This window comes from Microcebus murinus, chromosome 20, assembly GCF_040939455.1.
Source record: "Microcebus murinus isolate Inina chromosome 20, M.murinus_Inina_mat1.0, whole genome shotgun sequence".
In the NCBI taxonomy this organism is placed as follows: domain Eukaryota; kingdom Metazoa; phylum Chordata; class Mammalia; order Primates; family Cheirogaleidae; genus Microcebus; species Microcebus murinus.
In genome coordinates, this window is record NC_134123.1 from 12,265,397 (window position 1) to 12,288,145 (window position 22,749).

The 22,749-nt window shown below is 39.8% G+C and overlaps 1 protein-coding gene across 6 annotated transcripts in view; it reads right to left on the reverse strand.

Moving 5' to 3' along the window:
• The window catches only part of CNOT1 (CCR4-NOT transcription complex subunit 1), a 97,302-nt gene that overhangs the window by 59,967 nt on the left and 14,586 nt on the right, over nt 1-22,749 (reverse strand). For all 6 annotated transcript variants that reach the window (XM_020282693.2, XM_020282690.2, XM_020282694.2 and 3 more), the window contains exons 2-8: nt 11,607-11,882; nt 5,602-5,709; nt 4,917-5,015; nt 3,581-3,649; nt 3,404-3,458; nt 2,360-2,563; nt 626-794 (exon numbers count right to left, since the gene is read on the reverse strand). In XM_020282693.2, the coding sequence (XP_020138282.1) occupies nt 626-794; nt 2,360-2,563; nt 3,404-3,458; nt 3,581-3,649; nt 4,917-5,015; nt 5,602-5,709; nt 11,607-11,708 (806 nt within the window). In that variant the 5' untranslated portion in view covers nt 11,709-11,882. The remainder of the gene's footprint in view (nt 1-625; nt 795-2,359; nt 2,564-3,403; nt 3,459-3,580; nt 3,650-4,916; nt 5,016-5,601; nt 5,710-11,606; nt 11,883-22,749) is intronic.

Consider the following 22,749-nt stretch of genomic DNA (forward strand, 5'->3'; position numbering starts at 1 on the left):
GTGAATCAGGTTACTTTAAGGTTTTAGCACTCAAGGTGAGTCTGATTATTCTGATACATACAAAGCCCTGAAAATAAATCCTAACCTTTAGACTTTGCAACCTGAAGTTTGATTAAATAAAAGATATATGCCAGGCACCTCTGAAACACTCACAAATACATTATTTCAAACATAAGTGAGAATGTGGTTTATATAAGGGTTTTTATGTCACAGCAAAGCACATTAATGCCCTTAATAACTTACTCTCAGAAAAATAGAAACAATATACTATGTCACAATCTTAAGTGCTACTAACAGGGCGAAACCCCAGGCAGGTGAAAGTCCATAAACACTTGCCTCAATGCTCTCTTTTCCTCCCCTAAACTAAAATATGCCTAGACTAGTTGCTAGGGCAACTAGTCTAGGAACCTCTGGTTCCTAAATTCAAGAAACTGGTGGGGTCAAGGAAATAGAAACTTCACACTAAGGATGTATACAGCTGCCACCAACACTACTGTGTGGAAGATTAACATTTGGAAGCAAAACTCTTGAGGCAAAAGTTGTTAACTCTAAGGAACTTGTTACAGGAATTACATTACGTTCGGTACAAGAATAATCAGAAGTTTAATAATGTCTTACTACCAACCTTGCACAAAAGCCATAGCCTACTTCTTGCATGAAATCAGCCAAAGAGCTCTCCATCATGGTTTTAGCTACCCCTCCAGAATCAGGCAGGATCCTGTCCATTAGAATGTCCCGTTTTTCAGGGTATAAAAGTGGTGCGAGCACCACAGGACAGCGTTCTTGGGGAAAATCTGAGGGAGGAAAAAGGTTACAAGTGCTATACTAATTAAAAATAAACAATCCTCTTTTATACTCTCGAAACTTCTTCCCCAATTCATAATCAAAGCAAAGTTTATTTCATTTTATTGAACTTGCTGGCTCAATTAACAAGTTCAACACCAATTCTAAAATTTGAATCTTTTTATCACAAAGATTGCTCACTTTTAGCTTTTCATGTTAGGATTCCAGTATCAATTGATCAATTCATACTCTAAATTTAATTACTTCAAATTTTCACAATGGGACTACCAATCCCTATACAAACAGCATTACAAAGGAGCAACTAGAATATCACAGTCAATTTATTTCACTGACAAGAAGAAAGCTTCCCATTACTGAGAAAGTTAATGAAGTTTAAAATTAAACTATATAAACCTAAGGAAACAAAAATAACAGAAGAGAGGCCGGGCACAGTGGCTCACGCCTGTAATCCTAGCATTCTGGGAGGCCGAGGCAGGCGGATAACTACAAGTCAGGATTTCAAAACCAGCCTGAGCAAGAGCAAGACCCTGCTTCTACTAAAAATAGAAAGAAATTAACTGGCCAACTAAAAATATATAGAGAAAAAAAAAAAAAATTAGCCGGGCATGGTGGCTCATGCCTGTAGTCCCAGCTACTTGGGAGGCTGAGGCAGTAGGATCGCTTGAGCCCAGAAGTTTGAGGTTGCTGTGAGCTAGGCTGACGCCATGGCACTCTAGCCTGGGGAACAGAGTGAGACTCTGACTCAAAAAAAAAAACAGTAATAGTGAGAATGGGTATTAGTACACTATTGCCAATTTGTTTTTAAAAGACTCTCTAAAACAAAGATCTCTCTAAAAGATTGGAAGCAACAGTAGAACTAGGATTGGGTGGGGTTGGAAGGGAGAAAAAAAAGAAAAGAAAAAAAAGAACTAGGATTTACCTTAGCATTATGCCAATAGCCAAGGAAATAAGTTAGGTATATCAAAAGTGACCAGTGTTTGGAGCTGAAAACAACATGTCACACCTGGGTGCCGTGGCTCATGCCTATAATTCTAGCACTTTGGGAGGCCAAGGCAGGAGGATCACTTGAAGCCAGGAGTTCTACAAAAATTAGAAAAACTAGCCAGGCATGGTAGCACACGCCTGTAGTCCAACCTACTTAGGAAGCTGAGGCAGGAGATCACTTGAGCCCAAAAATTTGAGGTTGCAGTGAGCTATGACAACACCACTGCACTCTAGCCCAGAAGATAGAGTAAGATCCTGCCTCAAAACAAACAAACAAACCAGTGTGTCACTACAGTGTAGTCTCCCTAAGGGGGAAAAAAAGACGGCATGGAAATATACCAAGTCTCACCGGTGGTTATATTTACATATCAAGATTACTGGTGAAGTTATATTCATTTTATACCTTTTTATAATAAGGCTTTGTGATTTTCATATTTTAAATGAAGTCTCTTCCTTAAAAGATTATCAACATAAGAAAGTAAATCAATGACATCCCTTATATTCTAAATGCTTTTGTCATGTGTGATCGTCCAAGAAAATTATCTATTGTAGGCTACAAAGACTCCCTTACCTCTGCGCAGTGTCTTAAGAAAAGCGTCTATCTGCTCCTGTCCAACTCCAAAAGCTCCCTTCTGCCCAAAGAGGAGATGGGAGAGGAGGAGGTGTAGGACCTCTATTGCTATATCTTGGAAGCCACCTTCTTGATTTCCACTGACGTCTGCGTCAATGTAAGAACGCAGAAGATCTGGAAGCTTCTGTTTGATAAACTGGGCAGCTATAAGTCAGATAAACCAAAAATCACAATTTATTTTTAGACCACAATGGGTAAAAAAGTCACAAAACCTTGAAATATAGATCATCACCCTTCTCGTTCACAAACTCACCCCTTTAACCTCTCTGACATTTTGATAGCTCTACTTGATAGGTATAAAGAAACCAATGCCCAGGGGCTGACTGGGGGCAGGGAAAAATGGAAAGTTGTTCAATGAGTACTGATTCAATTTTGCAAAATGAACAAGTCCTAGAGATCCATTAGACAACAGGTGAATGTCGTTAACACTATAGAACTGTACACTTAAAACTGGTTATGAGGGTAAATTTTATATTATCTGTTCTTACCACAGACAGATAGATACTAACGGGAATTAATCTTAAATTATCTTACTCTCTAAATCTAAACTATGAAGCCCTATGATTTAAAAACCCATGGAGGCCGGGCACGGTGGTTCACACCTGTAATCCTAGCACTCTGGGAGGCCGAGGTGGGCGGATCGTTTGAGCTCAGGAGGTCGAGACCAGCCTGAGAAAAAGCAAGACCCTATATCTCTACTAAAAATAGAAAGAAATTAATTGACCAACTAAAAATACATATGAAAAAAATTAGCCGGGCATGGTGGCGCATGTCTGTAGTCCCAGCTACTCGGGAGGCTGAGGCAGGAGGATTGCTTGAGCCCAGGAATTTGAGGTTGCTATGAGCTAGGCTGATGCCACAGCACTCTAGCCTAGGCAAGAGTGAGACACTATCTCAAAAAATAAAAACCCATGGATTTTTAAAGTCTCCTTCCTTAAGGTAGATCTGACCCCCAGCTATATTTTTAAAATAAAGGTAACTTACCAAAACCTCTGAGATCTGAGCTAGAAGAATTCAACAGGGCAAGGCCAAAAATTACCTGAAATAAGAAGGGATAGTTTGACTAAAGAGTCAAATGCCTGTTTTTAGTTCTAATTTTACCTACTTTTTTTTTTAAGTTCCCCAAACAGCTGGATACATTCCTTTTCGTAAATCACTCACCTCTTGTACTTTGCTTAACTTGAGCACTTTACTCAGCTGGGCAAATAAGTGAGGTGCAGGCTTTAAACTCTGAAACAAACCAAATTTTATTTTAAAACGTCTTAATTTTCACAGTTTTTAAAAGCATCTGTTTACTCAAGTATGTATAGCACTATACAGGAGATACATAATTCTGTAGCAGTGCTACAAATAATACAAAACGTCCTTGACCTATGGACTGGCAAGCTTAAAGTTTTCACATAATGTGGTTTTAGTAAGATTTTATTATCAAATGCAATGCCTTTTGTTAAGAAAGCTACAGAATGAGTCTGAATTTGGTAACTAAAAAAAAAAAAAAAGAAAAAGAAAGCTACAGAAGACACTCCAAAGTAACTACTTGAAATTTAAAAATTAAGATACCCAGCGCGGTGGCTTACACCTGTAATCCTAGCACTCTGGGAGGTCAAGATGGGAGATCACCCAACATCAGGAGTTCAAGACCAGCCTGAGCAAGATTGAGACCTCGTCTTTACTAAAAATAGAAAGAAATTAGCTGGACAACTAAAAACATAGAAAAAATTAGCTGAGCATGGTGGCACATGCCTGTAGTCCCAGCTACTGGAGAGGCTGAGGCAGAAGGATCCCTTGAGCCCAGGAGTTTGAAGTTGCTGTAAGCTAGGCTGACACCACGAAACTCTGACTCAGACAACAAAGTGAGACTCTTGTCTCAAAAAAAAAAAAAAAAAAATACAACATGATGATATCAAGGATTTCCCTTTTTTTTTTTTTTTGAGACAAGAGTTTCACTTTGTTGCCCAGGCTAGAGTGAGTGCCATGGCATCAGCTTAACTCACAGCAACCTCAAACTCCTGGTCTCAAGCAATCCTACTGCCTCAGCCTCCCGAGTAGCTGGGACTACAGGCATGCGCTACCATGCCCGGCTAATTTTTTATATATATATATATTAGTTGGCTAATTAGTTTCTTTCTATTTATAGTAGAGACGGGGTCTCACTCTTGCTCAGGCTGGTTTAGACCTCCTGACCTCGAGCAATCCGCCCACCTCGGCCTCCCAGAGTGCTAGGAAGGATTACCTTTTGAGGAAAAGAGAATGTGAATGATGAGAAATTACTTCATGAGTACAATATACATTGTATGCCCTTGACTTCATCATTTATGTAATATATCCATGTAACAAAAGTATACATGTAGGTGATATATCCATGTAACAAAATTACACTTGTACACCATAAATATATACCAAAAAAAAAAAATATATATATATATATATATATGGCTCAGGGCCCTTTTAGAAAGCCTAACAAGAGATCACATTTTTAACACTAAGTAATACCAACCTTCTGATAGTGCAATGGATTATCAATGGCATAGGACAGCGTCGAGATAAAATTTGGCTTTGTAATCAGCGATGCACACTCCTGAATCAGAAACTGAGTCTTTAAAAATAAAAAATGAATTTTCATTAGCACTAGCCATTACCTTGCACAAACAGAAGCAGAGGTTCTCAGAACATTAATGTATGATCTAATATTGTATGCTGTTTATATGCTACCAAAATCAGCTCTTTAAAAATCCCATTAAAATACTCAATGTCTATTAGCAACAAGTATTAAACCAACAATTCCACAGAACAGACTCCACTGACAAGATTACTATAAGAAATATTATTATGTCAAACTGTGGTCAGATTGAGATAAGCCAAAGAGACTCAATCCAGGACACGAGATCCCCTCTCTGCCTTACTTACTTGTCAAGCAGGGCATCCCCACATTCCTGCTTCCTTCAGGCAGGTCTGATCCCCAGCTCTCTAAGCCTGAACTAGGTAGCTGTAATGGTCTGCAGCCAGGCAGGAGAAGGGAAGGACAGAAAAAAGGAAAAGTCTAACACCTTTTAGCCATCCAGCTAAGGGTATTTCTGGATGCTATTTTGTATGTATTGTTTACTACATACAATATGCCCAAAATGCAATTCATTGAACAATTAATTAGAGCTAAGTGGACATAAACTCTGGACCCCAAATACCTGATGGAAATCTTTGCCACTGCTTTTACCATCGCCACTGAAATCCACATGCGAAAATAGGCAGCGTAATAAATGCCTGTCTGCCTCAGGACCGTGCCGATTCACAATCTAAAAAGACCAAAAATATAAGTTTAAGTGAGAGTTTTTAAGAGGGGGTTACCATGAAGGAGGGTTAAACAGAAAAAAAGAAAGAAAAAAACAAAATCAAACTTCAGGGCAAAATCCTGTTATATTCATTGTTCATTTTGAAATAGAGTTAAAGGAATTACTACACTTATATTTTATAATTCAATATTCTTAAAATGTTTCCTACAGTCACTGGCAGGAAAAAGAGAAGAAAACTACCAGTAATTATCCCATATTAACTGACTTTTGTCAACATCTATAACAAAAACATCTAGTAGTATCAGACAACATGTAATAATGGTTCTTTTTTCTTAAGTTAAAAAAAAAAAAAAAAAAGCAGGGTGTGATGGTACAGGCCTATAATCTCAGCTACAGAAAAGGCTGAGACAGAAGGATCACTTGAGTCCAGGAGTCCAAGAACAGCTTGGGCAATATAGTGAAAACCAATCTTTCAGGCTGGGCGTGGTGGCTCACGCTGCCGGTAATCCTAGCACTCTGGGAGGCCAAGGCGGGCACATCGTTTGAGCTCAGGAGTTCACGGCCTGAGCAAGAGCGAGACCCCAAAGAGCGAGACCCCGTCTCTACTAAAAATGGAAAGAAATTAATTGGCCAACTAAAAATATACAGAAAAAATTAGCCAGGCATGGTGGCACATGCCTGTAGTCCCAGCTACTCGGGAGGCTGAGGCAGAAGGATTGCTTGAGCTAGGCTGACACCACAGCACTCTATCCCGGGCAACAGAGTAAGACTCTGTCTCAATAAATGAATAAACAAACAAACTAAAATAGTTATGGCTCTTGAATCTGTTCTGAAAAAAACAAGGGGGGGGGGAAATAATAACAAAAATAATTTTTTAAGATTTAAATAAACTTTTCTAAATACAAAAAAAACCCCAAAACATTGTAAGGCAATAATTTTATGTGACCCAAATTCTAAATAGCTGTAACACTTTATAATCTACACAGCATTGCTATAAATGAAGATGCCATTTGCTAGATGAATTCAGTGATTTTTAGATGGTGATCTTGAGCTCCATTAGCTTCTTGCTATTTCTCAAATTTACCAGTATTTCTATTTACTATCCCCTGTAAATGGAAAGCTCCAGATAACCACACATGGCCTGTTCTCTCACTTCCTTTAGGTCTCTACTCTAAAGTTACCTTACCAGTGAGACTTTCATTGCTGGACCTAAAATAGCAACATGACCTGCCCCACCATCACCCCTTATACCCTGCTTTACTTTTCTCCACAGTACTAACCATTACCTGATAATTTTTGGTTATTGTCCATTATAAATTGCATGAGAACAGGGAAATTTATGCAACTGTGCTCAATTCTGTACATATAGTCCAGAAAAGAACTTAGCACACTGTATATAGTAAATCAGTTTATTAAATCCCACATTAAAATATTATAAATAAAATACTTAACTACCTACTTTGGGCTAGATATTGTGCTGAGCTTCCTTGGTTTAATCTTCAACAATTCTGGCAAAATTTACCCCCATGGATGAAAAGGGTAGATAATTGTTTGTTTTGGTTTGGTTTTTGTTTGCTTGTTTTTGAGACAGGATCTCACTCTGTTGCCTGGGCTACAATGCAGTGGTGTCATCATAGCTCACTGCAATCTCAAACTCCTGGGCTCAAGCAATGTGGAAGTAGATACTTAAAACAGACTCCATGAGCCTAACATCCAATAGTCTATGAGCTAAAGAATCTGGATTCAGAGTCCAACTCCAAAGCCTATGATCTTCCCACTGTATCATGATAATTATGTGACAGGTGGCTAAGTTATTTTCAGTTTCCGTATTCCCATCCAGAAAATGTGGGAGTTAAGATCAATCTGTACACTGTCCTCCAGACATCTGAAAGTTAAAATATATATATAATTAGACAAACAATAAGAACCCCTGCAACTCTCAAGATTACTGTGAACTCATTCATGATGCACAGATTTTGTGAGTTCTTATCAATCCTTAATAAAATTCCACAAAGGCAGGGACTATGTCGTCCTATCCCCTAGAATGATGAACAAACTGTCTTAAAAAGCAAATTTTGCTTAAAAAGCAAAAAGCTATTAATAAAATTAAGTAATAGAATTACTTATGCCCCAACTAACCAAACATCTCTACCCCTCAAAAGAATAAGATGATCTGGCTCAACCTGCATTTGTTAAGTATATGCTAGGCACTATTCTAGATATTATAAATACTGCAATGGAGGACACTGATACATTCTAAAATCTCATGAAGTACATTTTCCTGTGAAACGAAAAGTACAGGCAAAGAATTTCTGACGTATTATATGTTACATGAAGAAAATAAAACAGGGCTATGGAAGACTGATGGGCAAGAGGGTAAAGGGGTACCTCAAAGAAGCTTTTCCTAAAGGTGAGACATGTGAGCAGAGGCAACCACAGATAGAGGTGAAGGAAGAGCAATCCCAGGAGAAGAAAAACATTCTAATCTTAGAGCCGCATATTAAGAATGACATTAACAAACAGTTATGGTGGTAGAGATTCAGAAAATCATATGGGACAGGGCATGGTGGCTCACGCCTGTAATCCTAGCACTCTGGGAGGCCAAGGCAGTAGGATCATTTGAGCTCATGAGTTCAACACCAGCCTGAGCAAGAGCAAGGGGACCCCAACTCTACTAAAAAAAAAATAGAAATTAGCTGGACCAAAAAAAAAATACATACACACACACACACACACACACACACACACAGAGAAAATTAGCCGGGCATGGTGGCGCATGCCTGTAGTCCCAGCTACTCGGGAGGCTGAGGCAGTAGGACTGCTTGAGCCCAGGAGTTTGAGGTTGCTATGAACTAGGCTGACGCCATGTCACTCTAGCCCGGGCAACAGAGTAGACTGTCTCAAAAAAAAGAAAAAAAACAATAAAAAGAAAGACTAAGTGACAGAAAAGAGGCTGGCTTTCTTCAATGTTACTACTGAAAACATAGAATTTACTTGTCTAAAAAAAATTGTAGCCATATATGTACTGTGAAATCTCAGCCATCAAGTGAAATTAAGCATTTCAAAATTAATGACTAAATAATGTACTCCTTTCATTATAGTTTTATTATAACACTATATGCCATGTACAGAAGATATAAAGGATAAACCCACACATCTCAAGAACTTGGGAGTAGGAAAGATAAACAAACCAATTATAATGTAGTATTAAGTCAATCAGCTCACACACAGTTTTGCTGGAATTAACTCCAACGCGTGCCACTATATTCCATCCTTCAAAGAAGTTCTAATTGTCCCAACAGCACCTCCAGGTTTGCCTTAGCTGCAGAGCCATATTACCCAAGACTACAACCTTCTTGAAGTAGCCTTCATCCAATAATAGGGACATAAAGGCTGGTCATTTGGGCCCACTGTGGGACAATGTTGATATATATGATCTAAAACTTCCCATGGAATTGGCTAGGGTTTGTTGGACTTGCATCACAGTTCTCCTCAATTCTGTCTGCCATGCCCGCCTCCTTCCACCACAATTTTTGAAACTTTAAAAATACTCTGCATTCCAAACTGGCTCATATCTGCTTCCAGAGAACACAAATTCCAATACAGGCCAAGCTCAAGAGTCTGGGCTTTAAACTGAGTGTTAGAAAGACACACAAAAGATTCTAAAACAGCAAAGAAAAAAACAGCAAACTATCACCTATATATTTTAGAGAGGTCATTCTGACAACACAGTGGACAATGTTTTAAAGTAGGGTGCTGTTGGGAGCACCCGTACAGGGAAAAGAATTATATTCTAATGACTGTGAAAGGACTGTCATAGATTGCACTCTACTTAATTTTATTTAATCCTAACAAAGTTCCAGCTCCTACTGTTTTTATTCTTATTTTGTAAAAACGAAGGTTCAGAAAAGTTTTTTCACAATAGTTTTACAACATACACGATTCTAAGTATGACACTCCATTTGATTTACATATAGAGAGATGGTAAAAACACTAAAACTAAGGTATATTGTGTAAAAACTTTTGTAAGGATTGCATGAAATACTAACCAAGACAAACCTACACTTGAGAACAGTAATTTTAAAACATTGGAGGTTACAAATAATTTGAATGGACTATTTCCCCAAAGATACACAAATAAGCACACAAAAAGATGCTCAGCATTATTAGTTATAAATCAAAACCACAAATAAAGCCACCACCGTGGCTCATGGCTATAATCACAAAGTTTCAGGAGGATGAGGCAGGAGGATTGCTTGAGGCTGGGAGTTTGAGGTATGCTTCTGCAACATAGCGAGACACCACATCTACAAAAATAAGAAGTAGCAGGGTTTGGTGGCATATGCCTGTAGTCTCAGCTACTTGGGAGGCTGAGACCAAAGGATGGCTTGAGCCCAAAGTTCAAAGCTGGGGAGCAGTGAGCTATGATCATGCTGCTACATTCTACCCTAGGAGACAGAGTGAGATCTTGTCTCAAAATAAAATAACAACCAAAAAATCCACAGATGAGATACTACTTCACACTCACTACAATATCTACAAGTAAAAAGACAGATAATAATGAGTGCTAGTGAAGATGAAGAGACACTGGTACCTTAATGCATTGCTCCTGGAAATGATGTACTTTCAACAAGTCTGGCAATTCTTCAGAGTGTTAAAGATAGCATTATCATATAACCCAGCAATTTCATTCTTAGGTATATACTCAAGAGAACTAAAAACAAATGTCCACATAAAATCTTGTAAAACTAGCATTCTGGGAGGTCAAGGTGGGAGATCACTTGAGGTCAGGAGTTCGAGATCAGCCTCAACAAGGCTGAGACACCATCTCTATGAAAAATAGAAAAAATTGGCCACATGCAGTGGCACAAGCCTGTAGTCCCAGCTACTAAGGAGACTGAGGCAGGAGAAATACTGGAGTCCCGGAGTTTAAGGCGGCAGTGAGCTATGATGACGCCACTGCATGCTAACCCGGGCAACAGACTGAGACTATCTCCAGAAAAAAAAAAAAAAAAGTGAGATCATACTTCATAATTTCTATGAAAAATAAAAGCTGTGAAAAATCCTTTTTAGAAAACAAAAAAAAAAAACAGGGCTGGGCATGGTGGCACAATGCCTATAGTCCAGATACTTGGGAGGCTGCAGCAAGAGGACTGCTTGAGCCCAGAAGCTCTGTGCTATAGTACACTATGCCCATCAGGTGTCTGCACTAAAGTGTGCACTGATACGGTAGCCTTCTGGGAACAGGGGACCAGTAGGCTGTCTAAAGAGGGGTGAACCAACCCAGGTCAAAAACAGAGCAAGCCAAAACTCCCAAACTGATCAGTAATGGGATCATGCCTGTGAATAACTACAGCACTCTAGCCTGGGTAACATGGTGAAACCCCATCTCTTGGGGGGGGAGAGAGCCGGGCGCAGTGGCTCACGCCTGTAATCCTAGCACTCTGGGAGGCTGAGGTGGGCGGATTGCTCAAGGTCAGGAGTTCAAAACCAGCCTGAGCGAGACCCCATCTCTACTATAAAAAAAAATAGAAAGAAATTAATTGGCCAACTAATATATAGAGAAAACATTAGCCGGGCATGGTGGCGCATGCCTGTAGTCCCAGCTACTCAGGAAGCTAAGGCAGGAGGATTGCTTGAGCCCAGGAGTTTGAGGTTGCTGTGAGCTAGGCTGACGCCATGGCACTCACTCGAGCCCAGGCAACAAAGCGAGACTGTCTCAAAAAAAAAAAAAAAAGAGAGAGAGAAAGATTGGGATAAAAATCTCTTTTATTTATTATGCTGAAGATAAATCACTTGAAATAAGAGGCAAAAGTTACCTTCCATGTAACATACCCAGCTTTCTTTCCACTGTATACTCAATTCTTTAATGGTATTTGTTTTCTGAATAGTTTACTTACATGCTGTATTTCCTGCTGGCTGGCTCGGTAGTTTTTCTTGGTTAAATTGTCCACCAGGTAGCTGATTTGAGACAAGGCCAGCGAGAGCGAGTCAAGATTCATTGCTGGTTGGGGCGGAAGCAGGCGGCCGAGCCCGGCGCAAAATCACCATTATTCCCCTTTAGTCACCTCAGAGGCAGGTTAATGCTTTCTTTGTAATTAGGCTATATCTGATGTATGTACAATGTCTTCAGTTCTTCTTTACCAGGGGTCTTACTTTGTTCTGAAACATGGCACCTGTAAAAAAAAAAAATCCACAATTTTAAATCAGGGGACAAGGAGGGCTGGTCCCAGTACAGTGGTGTTTACAACTAATTGATCACAACCAGTTCCAGATTCCTTTGTTCCTTTTCCACTCCCAGACTTCACTTGACTGGCCTTTTAAAAACAATTAGGGGAAAACAAGGCCAGGCTGGTAGCTCATGCTTGTAATCCCAGCATTTGGGGAGGCTGAGGTAAGAGGATCGTTTGAGGCCAGGAATTTGAGACCAGCCTGAGCAACATAGGGAGAGAGAGCCCACCTCTACCAAAAAAGAAAAAAAAAAAAAATTAGCAAGTTTGGTGGTATGCACCTATAAACCCAGCTACTCAGGAGGCTAAGACAGGAGGTTAGCTTGAGCCCAGCAGTTTGCAGTTGCAATGAGTTATGATCATGCCACTGCACTCTAGTACAGGAAGCAGAGCAAGACTCCATCTCCAAAAATATATATATTAAGGGAAAAGGAGGCTGGGCGACCTTTGTCATTATCTTAGTATCTACAATGTTACTGAGGACTTAAAAAAAATTGTAATCTAGCTTGACCAAGGTTGATCAAAATGCCAAGTTTCAAAATTAGAGCAAGCATAAAAAGAATGCTACCACAAAAAGTTTTATTTTAGCAAGACAACTTGCCATAATTTGAGATTTCTATTTTACTAATTTCAAAATGATAATTTCTAATATCTCCTTTGGAAGTAGCAGGAACTTAATGAAAATTAGGATTCTGGAAATGAACACTCACTTTATTTTCAGACCTTCTTTCCATGCTATCTGCAATCTATTTATAAGACCCCATTTATTCACTTTACTCCTTATGCTACTGCTGCAGAATTAGGTAGTTTGGTCTTATAGTTTTAACTAAGGATGTATGTTTTAGGTATCTGAATGGCAACTAAAGAGTGATTTAAAGGCAAATAAGAACTCCAGCAGCCAAATTCCTTCCTTCGTTGCTGAAACTGTTCACTAGGAGAATTCAGAAACGGAAGCCCAAAGCAGCAGTACAGCTAAAATGGCAGGATGCTTATCAGCTTGATTCCAACCACCCGAGTTGGGGGAACTATTCTGTACAAAGACAAGCAGAGTGGTTGGATCAATAAAATGTGGTATATGTACACTATGGAGTTTACTCAGCCACAAAAAACAATGGTGATCTAGCACTTCTAGTATTATCTTGGATAGAGCTGGAGCCCATTCTACTAAGTGAAGTATCAAAAGAATGGAAAACAAACACCACATGCACTCACCATCAAATTGGTATTAACAGATCAACACTCAGGTGTACATCCAATAGTAACATCCATTGGGTGTCCGGCAGGTAGGAGGTAGGAGGGGATAGGTATATTCACACCTTATGGGTGCAGTGCACACCGTCTGGGGAGTCGACACGCTTGAAGCTCTGACTCGGGTAGGGCAAAGGCAATATGTAACCTAAACATTTGTACTCCCATAATATGATGAAATTTTAAAAATTAGAAATTTAAAAAAAAGACAAGCATACAAAACTCTATTTACCAAGATCCACTGAAATACAAAAATGTCTGCATACAAGGAGCTGACTTTATCCACAGCATCATGGTCTGAAATCTGCTCATAATTACACTGCAATCAGAATTCACCATGTATAGCAGGGGTCTTCAAACTTTTTAAACAGGGGGCCAGTTCACTGTCCCTCAGACTGTTAGAGAGTGCACACTGTGGACCCGGGATGAGTCAGCTGCTAAGCAGGACAGGCAGTGGCGGCAAAAACACCCAGAGGGCTGGATAAATGTGCTTAGGTGGCCCGTATGTGGCCCACAGGCCGTAGTTTGAGGACGCCTGATGTACAGTATAGTAAACTTACAAAAATGAAAGCCCTTGATTATTTCTAACAGTGTCTTAATGCAGGAAAACTATATTGTTTTATTTATACAAAGCAAAGGTTCTAATGATGCTATACCTCCATATCCACCTGGGGAAAAAAAAGAGTAGGAAAGGCTTGGGAATATATCAAGATATTTTTGTTCATCCTGCAGTAGTAATATATGAAAAGTTAAAGATAAATTGTGCTTACATCCCCCCCCAGATATAACTGAACCTGTCTGCCATAAATTCCTATAACAGGCTGGGCGCGGTGGCTCATGCCTGTAATCCTAGCACTCTGGGGGACCGAGGCGGATGGATTGCTCGAGGTCAGGAGTTTGAAACCAGCCTGAGTGAGAGCGAGACCCCGTCTCTACTATAAATAGAAAGAAATTAATTGACTAACTAAAAATATATACGCAAAAAATTAGCCGGGCCTGGTGGCGTATGCCTGTAGTCCCAGCTACTTGGGAGGCTGAGGCAGCAGGATTGCTTGAGCCCAGGAGACTGAGGTTGCTGTGAGCTAGGCTGATGCCACGGCACTCACTCTAGCCTGGGCAACAAAGCGAGACTCTGTCTCAAAAAAAAAATAAAATTGTATTCCTCCAGTTGTCTCAAAAACCCAAAAGGAAATTGAAAACAAATTTTTCGCTTAAGTATTAATATTATTTATCATAGCAAAAAGGCAATAAAAAGTAACTTCTTGAATAAATTATAATTATAGTGTATCCAAACAAAAGTATGAAGTAAAACTATCCAAGATTGTCAGAGAATGTCTTATGTGTCAAAAGAAAAAGTAAAAATTAAAAAATAAAAAACCATACAAGAAATATGTCCATTAAGAAAAAAGGCAACATAGAATTTTTTGGTTGAGTAAATAAGAATTTAAAAATGGATGCCTCTGAGTAGGTATGGAAGCTTTTTCTTTTCACCTCTTTATCTTTGAAATGTGTTTTCCACAATTACACATTTTATTTTTTAACTTCTTAAACAAAAGTTTACAAAGAAGGGGAGAAACCCTCACAAGAGTGGTAAGGTTTAGGATAAGATTAGAAGGTCAACTGAGACTTTGGTAAAATATCAGCCAAAGAACCAAGAGAAAAAAATGAATGTAGAGTTCCCTCCCCACCTGCCTGCTCTCTCCCTCTCTGTATATGTATGTCCTTCTATTGGCTGCTTCAGAAATCTCTATATCCAAGATAAACTGGGCAGCGTACACACAAGTTGGTTCTAGGAAAAAATGTCCAAGAAACCACTCTACAGCCTCCCAAAGTTCAAGGCAAGAACTCAACTCCAGAAAGTCCTTGACTGAGTTCAGATAAACAGTGTCATTAAAATTAGGTGGGTGACAAGGTCCAAACAGAATCCTCTTATTTAAATCTAAAATGTCCATTTTTAGTATGAAGTATAAACCACAGTATTTTGAATTCTGCAAGCTGTGTTCAGCCAAAATGATATTCAAAGCATATTATTTTACATGAATTGTATTATTTTACAGAATATTACATCTAATATTATAACTACTATACATTACATACCAAAAGGGAAGTTCTTATTAAACATATTTCATGATAAGAGTTTGCCATACAGTTTTTTATTCCTCCGAAGTTATATCAAAAATGTTGACATAGAAGGAACAGAATAGTTTTACCATGAAATTGATGCTATGACAAATCTATTTTTCCATTTTACCATTCTATCTATGGTAAAGCACAAATTCAGCAAAATGAACTTCTAAGAAACTGTGAATTCCTCAAACACAACTAAGATTTTACTGTTTCAATTATACTATCTCTTCTAATAAGGGTCCCACGCAAGGGCTACATCTTTTCCACATTACCATCTAAAGATTCATAAATATTAAAAATAATGGGGTCTGGTGCGGTGCTCATGCCTGTAATCCTAGCTGTCTGGGAGGCCAAGGCGGGAGGATTGCTCAAGGTCAGCCTTGAGCATGAGTGAGAACCCCGTCTCTACTAAAAACAGAAAGAAATTAATTGGCCAACTAAAAATATATAGAAAAAACTAGCTGAGCATGGTGGCACATGCCTGTAATCCCAGCTACTCGGGAGGCTGAGAAAGTAGGATTGCTTGACCCCAGGAGTTTGAGGTTGCTGTGAGCTATGCTGACAGTCACGGCACTGCAGCCATAGCAAGTGTGAGACTGTCAAGAAAAGAAAAGAACAGAAAAAAAAGAAGGAAAGGAAAAAGGAAAAAGGGGGAAGGAAGGAGAAGGAGGAGAAGGAAAGGAAAAAATACAAGTTGAGTCTGAGTCATCCTGTAACAAAAAGAAAGGAAACACAAAATTTCAGGTGGATGCCAAAAGGACACAGGAGCTAATTGGTGGGATTCTCACTAACTGGGGTTAATCTGAGCATCAAAAGACACTTAAGGCCAGGAGTGGTGGCTCATGCCTGTAATCTTAGCACTCTGGGAGGGCGAGGCGGACTGATTGCTCGAGGTCAGGAGTTTGAAACCAGCCTGAGCAAGAGCTAGACCCCATCTCTACTATAAATAGAAACAAATTAATTAGCCAACTAATATATATAGAAAAATGAGCCGGGCATGGTGGTGCATGCCTGTAGTCCCAGCTACTGGGGAGGCTGAGGCAGCAGGATTGCTTGAGCCCAGGCGTTTGAGGTTGCTGTGAGCTAGGCTGATGCCACAGCACTCACTCTAGCCTGGGCAACAAAGGGAGACTCTGTCTCAAAAAAAAAAAAAAAGACACTTAAGATTAATGTTTCCACAGTTTGCCCCAAATGGAGCATTATTTAGAAACACTTGAGGAGGGAACAAAATGTGGGAATAATCTGGTGATTTTACTATTGCCAATCAGAATGCTCCAAATTCTTCATTTGTCACAAACATATCATTTGTCACAAACACATCATTTGAATGCATGACTGTGATCGGGTTTGAGGGCACAAATTTTTTTCTGCATATTTTAAGTTCTTCATATATGTGCATATGAAACAATTCCAAACACAGATAAACATTTTCATATAAATAGAAGATTAACAATAATGTGCTATTCAACATGTAATTTCCATAAAACACTACAGGTAAAAACCCTTTCTAAGGCCTGGTGAGGTGGCTCATGCCTGTAATCCTACCACTTTGGGAGACCAAGGCAGAAGGACTATTTGAGGCCAGGAGTCTGAAACTGGCCTGGACAATACTGAGACTTTAGGCCAGGTGTGGTGGCTCTCGCCTATAATCCTAGCACTCTGGGAGGCTGAGGCGGGCAGATTGCTCGAGGTCAGGAGTTCGAAACCAGCCTGAGCCAGAACCTCTCTCTACTAAAAATAGAAACAAATTAATTGACCAACTAAAAATATATATAGAAAAAATTAGCCGGGCATGGTGGCGCATGCCTGTAATCCCAGCTACTCAGGAGGATGAGGCAGTAGGATCACTTGAGCCCAGAAGATTGAGGCTGTTGTGAGCTAGGCTGATGCCACAGAACTCAGTCTAGCCTGGGCAACAGAGTGAGACTTTACCTCAAAAAAAAAAAAAAAAAATACTGAGACTCTGTCTCTACAAACAAATAAAAAAATTTAGCTGGGCAAAGTAGAACACAGCTATAGTCGCTCACAGCTACTCCTGAGACTGAGACAGGGAGTCTGACTATGGATAGATAACACCACTGTACTCTAGTCCCACCAACAAAGCAAGACCTTGTTAAAGAGAGGAGAGGAGGAGAGGAAGAAAGGAAAGAAAGGAAGGAAGAAGAAAAAAAACAGGAGGGGAGGCAAACAAAAGAAACCTTTCCAATAAAACATAGCGTAAAAACCTTGACAATTATTATACAATGAATAAGAATCTCTGAAAATATACTTTATTTATTTTTTTACACAGAGCCTTGCTCTGCTGCCTAGGCTAGAGTGCCATGGCGTCAGCCCAGCTCACAGCAATCTCAAACTCCTGGATTCAAGCAATCCTTCTGCCTCAGCCTCCCAAGTAGCTGGGACTACAGGCATGCGCCACTATGCCAGGCTAATTTTTTCTATATATATTTTTAGTTCTCCAGCTAATTTCATTCTATTTTTTTTTAGTAGAGACGGGGTCTCACTCTTGCTCAGGCTGGTCTCGAACTCCTGACCTCAAGTGGATCCTCTCACCACAGCCTCCCAGATTACAGACATGAGCCACCACACCTGGGCAGATTTTTTTTTTAGGATTAGCATGGTTATACAAGAAAGTCTTAATTTGCAGGAGACACATATATTTGGGATCAAATAGTTCAGCAAATATATATATATACACACACACACACATACACACAGAGAGAAAATAAATATGGCAAGATGTTAATTGCTGAATCTAGAAGGAGCTTGTATGGGCTGTTCATTGTACTATTCTTTCCATTTTTTGATACATGTGAAATTTTTCTTAATAAAACTGGGGAACACGGTGGCTCACGCCTGTAATCCTAGCTCTCTGGGAGGCTGAGGCGGGCGGATCGCTCAAGGTCAGGAGTTCAAACCAGCCTGAGCAAGAGTGAGACCCTGTCTCTACTATAAATAGAAAGAAATTAATAGGCCAACTAATATATATAGAAAAAAGTAGCCGAGCATGGTGGCACATGCCTGTAGTCCTAGCTACTTAGGAGGCTGAGGCAGCTTGAGCCCAGGAGTTTGAGGTTGCTGTGAGCTAGGGTAACGCCACAGCACTTACTCTAGCCTAGGCAACAAAGGGAGACTCTGTCTCAAAAAAAAAAAAGAAAGAAAAAAACTGGGGAACAGGCCAGGTGTGGTGCCTCATGCCTGAAATCCTAGCACTGTGGGAGGCTGATGCAGGAGGATCTCTTGAGCATAGGAGTTTGAGGTTGCTGTGAGCCAGGCTGATGCCATGGCACTCTAGTGTGGGCAACAGAGTGAGATTCTGTCTAAAAAAAAAAAAGGAGAGAGAGAGAGAGGGAGGGTGAGAGAGAGAGAGAGGGAGGGAGGGAGGGAGGGAGGGAGAGGGGGAGGGAGAGGGGGAGAGAGAGAGAGAATTGGCCAGGAATGATGGCACACACCTGTAATCCAAGCTACTCAGAAGGCTGAGCAGGAAGATGACTTGAGCCCATGAGTTTGAGGTTGCAATGATCTATCATGATGCCAATGCACTCTACTCATGGGACAGAACAAGACTCTGTCTCAAAAAGTACATATATATTTTTTTAAATTGATGAATATCAAAAGACTTAAAGTAATATATACAGAATTTACTATAATGCTATGCAACTAAGGAAACTGTATATAAGAATTGGGGTAAGAGGAGAAAGGGCTACTTGAAATGCTGACTCCTAAGCACGATCCTAGACCAAAAGAATCAAAATCCACCCCCCCCCCAAATGATTCTTATGCATTTTAAGGTTTGAGAGTTACTGATCTAAGAAGCAGTAGCAGCTTGTTTCTTGCTAATAGCTCTTAGAAATATTTAAGATAAGGATACTGCCCCATAATGCAATCTCTTCCTGGAAAGAAAAAAAAAAAGAATACCATTCACACCTCTTCCTTTTCCTCCTCCTAACTCGTTCCAGCTGGACCAAAGATATATCTAAAGGCAGTTTGGTTTCCCATGGCACTGATGCAAGCAACTTTCTCAGTATCACCAATCTAATTTACTCCATGTTTAAATATCAGGTTCTTTAAGAAGATAAATAGGCCAGACCCAAGGCTAACAATTTACTGAAACCCAATTTCAAATATTAAAAAAATACAGAATACTTATTAAGCCTACTGGTACACAGTAGGCTTTTTTTATTTCAGCATATTATGGGGGTACAGGCATTAAGGTTACATATATTGCCCTTGCTCCACCTCCCCCCCCCAGGTTAGAGCTTCAAGTGTGACCATCCCCAAACGGTGTGCATCCCACTCATTATTTATGTATATTCTCATCCTCTCCACCCCTCTCATCTTCCAGACACCCAATAAACGTTATTCCTACATGTCTACTTAGATGTTGATCAGTTAATACCAATTTGCTAGTGAGTACATGTGGTGCTTGTTTTTCCATTCTTGGGATATTCAGTAGAATGGGTTCCAGCTCTCTCCAGGAAAATACAAGAGGTTTTTATCACCACTGTTTCTTATAACTGAATAGTACTCCATGGTATACATATACCACATTTTTTAATCCACTCATGAATTGATGGGCACTTGGGTTGTTTCCACAACTTTGCAACTGTGAATTGTGCTGCTATAAACACTGGAGTGCAGATGTCATTTTTATAAAGTGTCTTTTGTTCTTTTGGGTAGATGCCCAGTTATGGGATTGCTGGATCAAATGGTAAATCTACTTGTGATACCCAAGTTTGACCTTGAAAATTTTTCTCTTCCCAAGTCTTAAAGGTAGCATTCTGACCTCAAAAGAGGTCATGCTTGGCTGGGTTTAGTGGCTCACACCTGTAATTCTACCACTCTGGGAAGCTCAAGGTCAGGAGTTCGAGATCAGCTTGAGCAAGACCCTGCCTCTACTAAAAATAGAAAGAAATTAATTGTATAAAAAATTTTTTAAAAATTGTAATAAAAATTTTTTTAAAAAGAGGTCATGCTGAATCTTGTCTTTATTTTTCATTCTTTCTGAAATTATGAAAATGTTCTACATCTGCATTGCCCAACATGATAGCCACTTATCTATCACGTGTCTCCCTGAAACGTGGCTGGGGTGACTGAAGAACTGAATTTCTTACTGTATTTCATTTTCTCACTAATCTTAGTATAAATTTAAATGGCCACAATGTGGAGCAAGGCACAGTGGTACACACCTGCAGTCCCAGCTACTCTGGAGGCCAAGACAGCAGGATCTCTTGAGCCCAGGAATTCAAGACCAGCATGGGCAACACAGTACCATCGCGTCTCTAAAAATAGTAAGTAGTCACACGTGGGCAGTGGCTATGCTATTGGGCAAAATTGTAAACTCCTAAATGGCTATCTAAATCAAGAAAAGTATCTTTATTCTAGCATCCAATCCCAATCTTCCCTCTAGTTTCCCTAAAAGAGAGAGCTCACTATTCTTTTTACTTTTATTCTTTAATACTTTATTTTTTGTTTTGATGTTCCTGAAGAACTATTCTTTTTTTTTTTTTTTTTTTTTTGAGACAGAGTCTCGCTTAGTTGTCCTGCTTACAGTACCATGGCATCAGCCTAGCTCACAGTAACCTCAAATTCCTGGGCTCAAGAGATCCTCCTACCTCAGCCTCCTGAGTAGCTGGGACTATAGGCATGCGCCACCATGCCGGACTAATTTTTTCTATATATTTTTAGTTGGTCAATTAATTTCTTTCTATTTTTAGTAGAAGCAGGGTCTCGCTCTTACTCAGGCTGGTTTCAATTCCTGACCTTGAGCAATCCTCCTACCTCAGCCTCCTAGAATGCTAGGATTACAGACATGAGCCATCACACCCAGCCATGGATCCATGATTGAGTGAATTCAGAGATGCAGAACTCACAGATACAGATAACCAATTGTACTCATCCTCGTATTAATCCTGAGAAGCAGGGATTCTAGATTTATGGTGCACAGTTCTAAAATGTTGGCTCACTTATGAAAATCTTAGTTACTAACTACTGTGTACATAATTAGGGTAACTTATGCAAGTTAACAAATAAACACTTAAGTAGAATTGTTCTCAGCCTGTTACATGTTTATTTAATCCTAATAACTTTCTGAGGAAAACACTATTATCCCAACTTCACAGATGAGGAATAGTTTAACCTTCAATTGGTAAGTAGCATTTTTGAAAACATGAAAACATTGGGTAGTAGAGGTAAAATTTAAAAAACAAAACAAAAAAAAACCTTTTGTTATTGTTTCAAAATCAATTTGTACAAGTCTACATAAATACTTCAATACCAATTCCTAGTGTCTCGACCCTTACAGAAAGTGATTAATAAATGCACTTTAGGCCCATAAACCTCCCAATGTCTGCACTGAATACTCGGCAGTCTTCTTTTATTCATTCCTTTATCATCCAGGAAATCACTAACTCTAAAAACTATCAAGAGAAAACCTAGGCTGGTGGGCACGTGGCTCATTCCCATAATCCTAGCACTCTGGGAGACCAAGGCAGGCTCGAGGTCAGGAGTTCAAAACCAGCCAGACTCTGGGAGGCTGGATTGCTTGAGGTCAGGAGTTCAAAACCAGCCTGAGCAAGAGTGAGACCCCGTCTCTACCATAAATAGAAAGAAATTAATTGGCCAACTAATATATATAGAAAAAATTAGCTGGGCATGGTGGCACATGCCTGTAGTCCCAGCTACTCAGGAGGCTGAGGCAGGAGGATTGCTTGAGCCCAGAAGATTGAGGTTGCTGGGAGCTAGGCTGACACCATGGCGCTCTAGCCCAGGTAACAGAGCAAGACTCTGTCTCAAAATGATAAAAAAAAAATAAATAAAAAGTAGAAATTTAATTTTTAAAAGCAAAAAAATATTAGGTCAGTAAAGTTTTGCCTATTCCCAGATTCTCTACACAAAATCCCAATCTATGGATGCTATTCACCTTCTCATTGTGTAGAAAAGAATTAACACAGATGGCCTGGGACTTGATGCTTGCTTGCAAGGCTGGCGCTTGGCTGGTGTCTGAGAACCTGGAGATTTCCCACCATCTCCAGAACTAATAATTGTGACTCACTGTGCCTAAACTGTACAAACAAGTGTGATAGGCAAAGGGTACAACCTACATGACCAACTCCTAATAACAACCCTAAGTACTGAGTCTCTAACAAAAGCTTCCCTTCTAGGCAACATTTCACACAAACATGGTGTCATAATTCCTTACTGGAGGAATTGTGTCCTAGTGTAAGTCCACTGGGAAAGGATACTTGGGATCATGAACCTGGTTCCCCCTGGGCTTCATTCCATTCAACTTTTCCCTTTGCTGATTTTGCTTTGTATTCTTTGCTGTAAAAAATCATAGTTCTGAGTACTACTGTACACTGGGTCCTATCCAGTCCTAGTGAATTACTGAACCTGGAGGAGGACCTAAGGACCCCCAACACACTCACCCAGCCAGTGG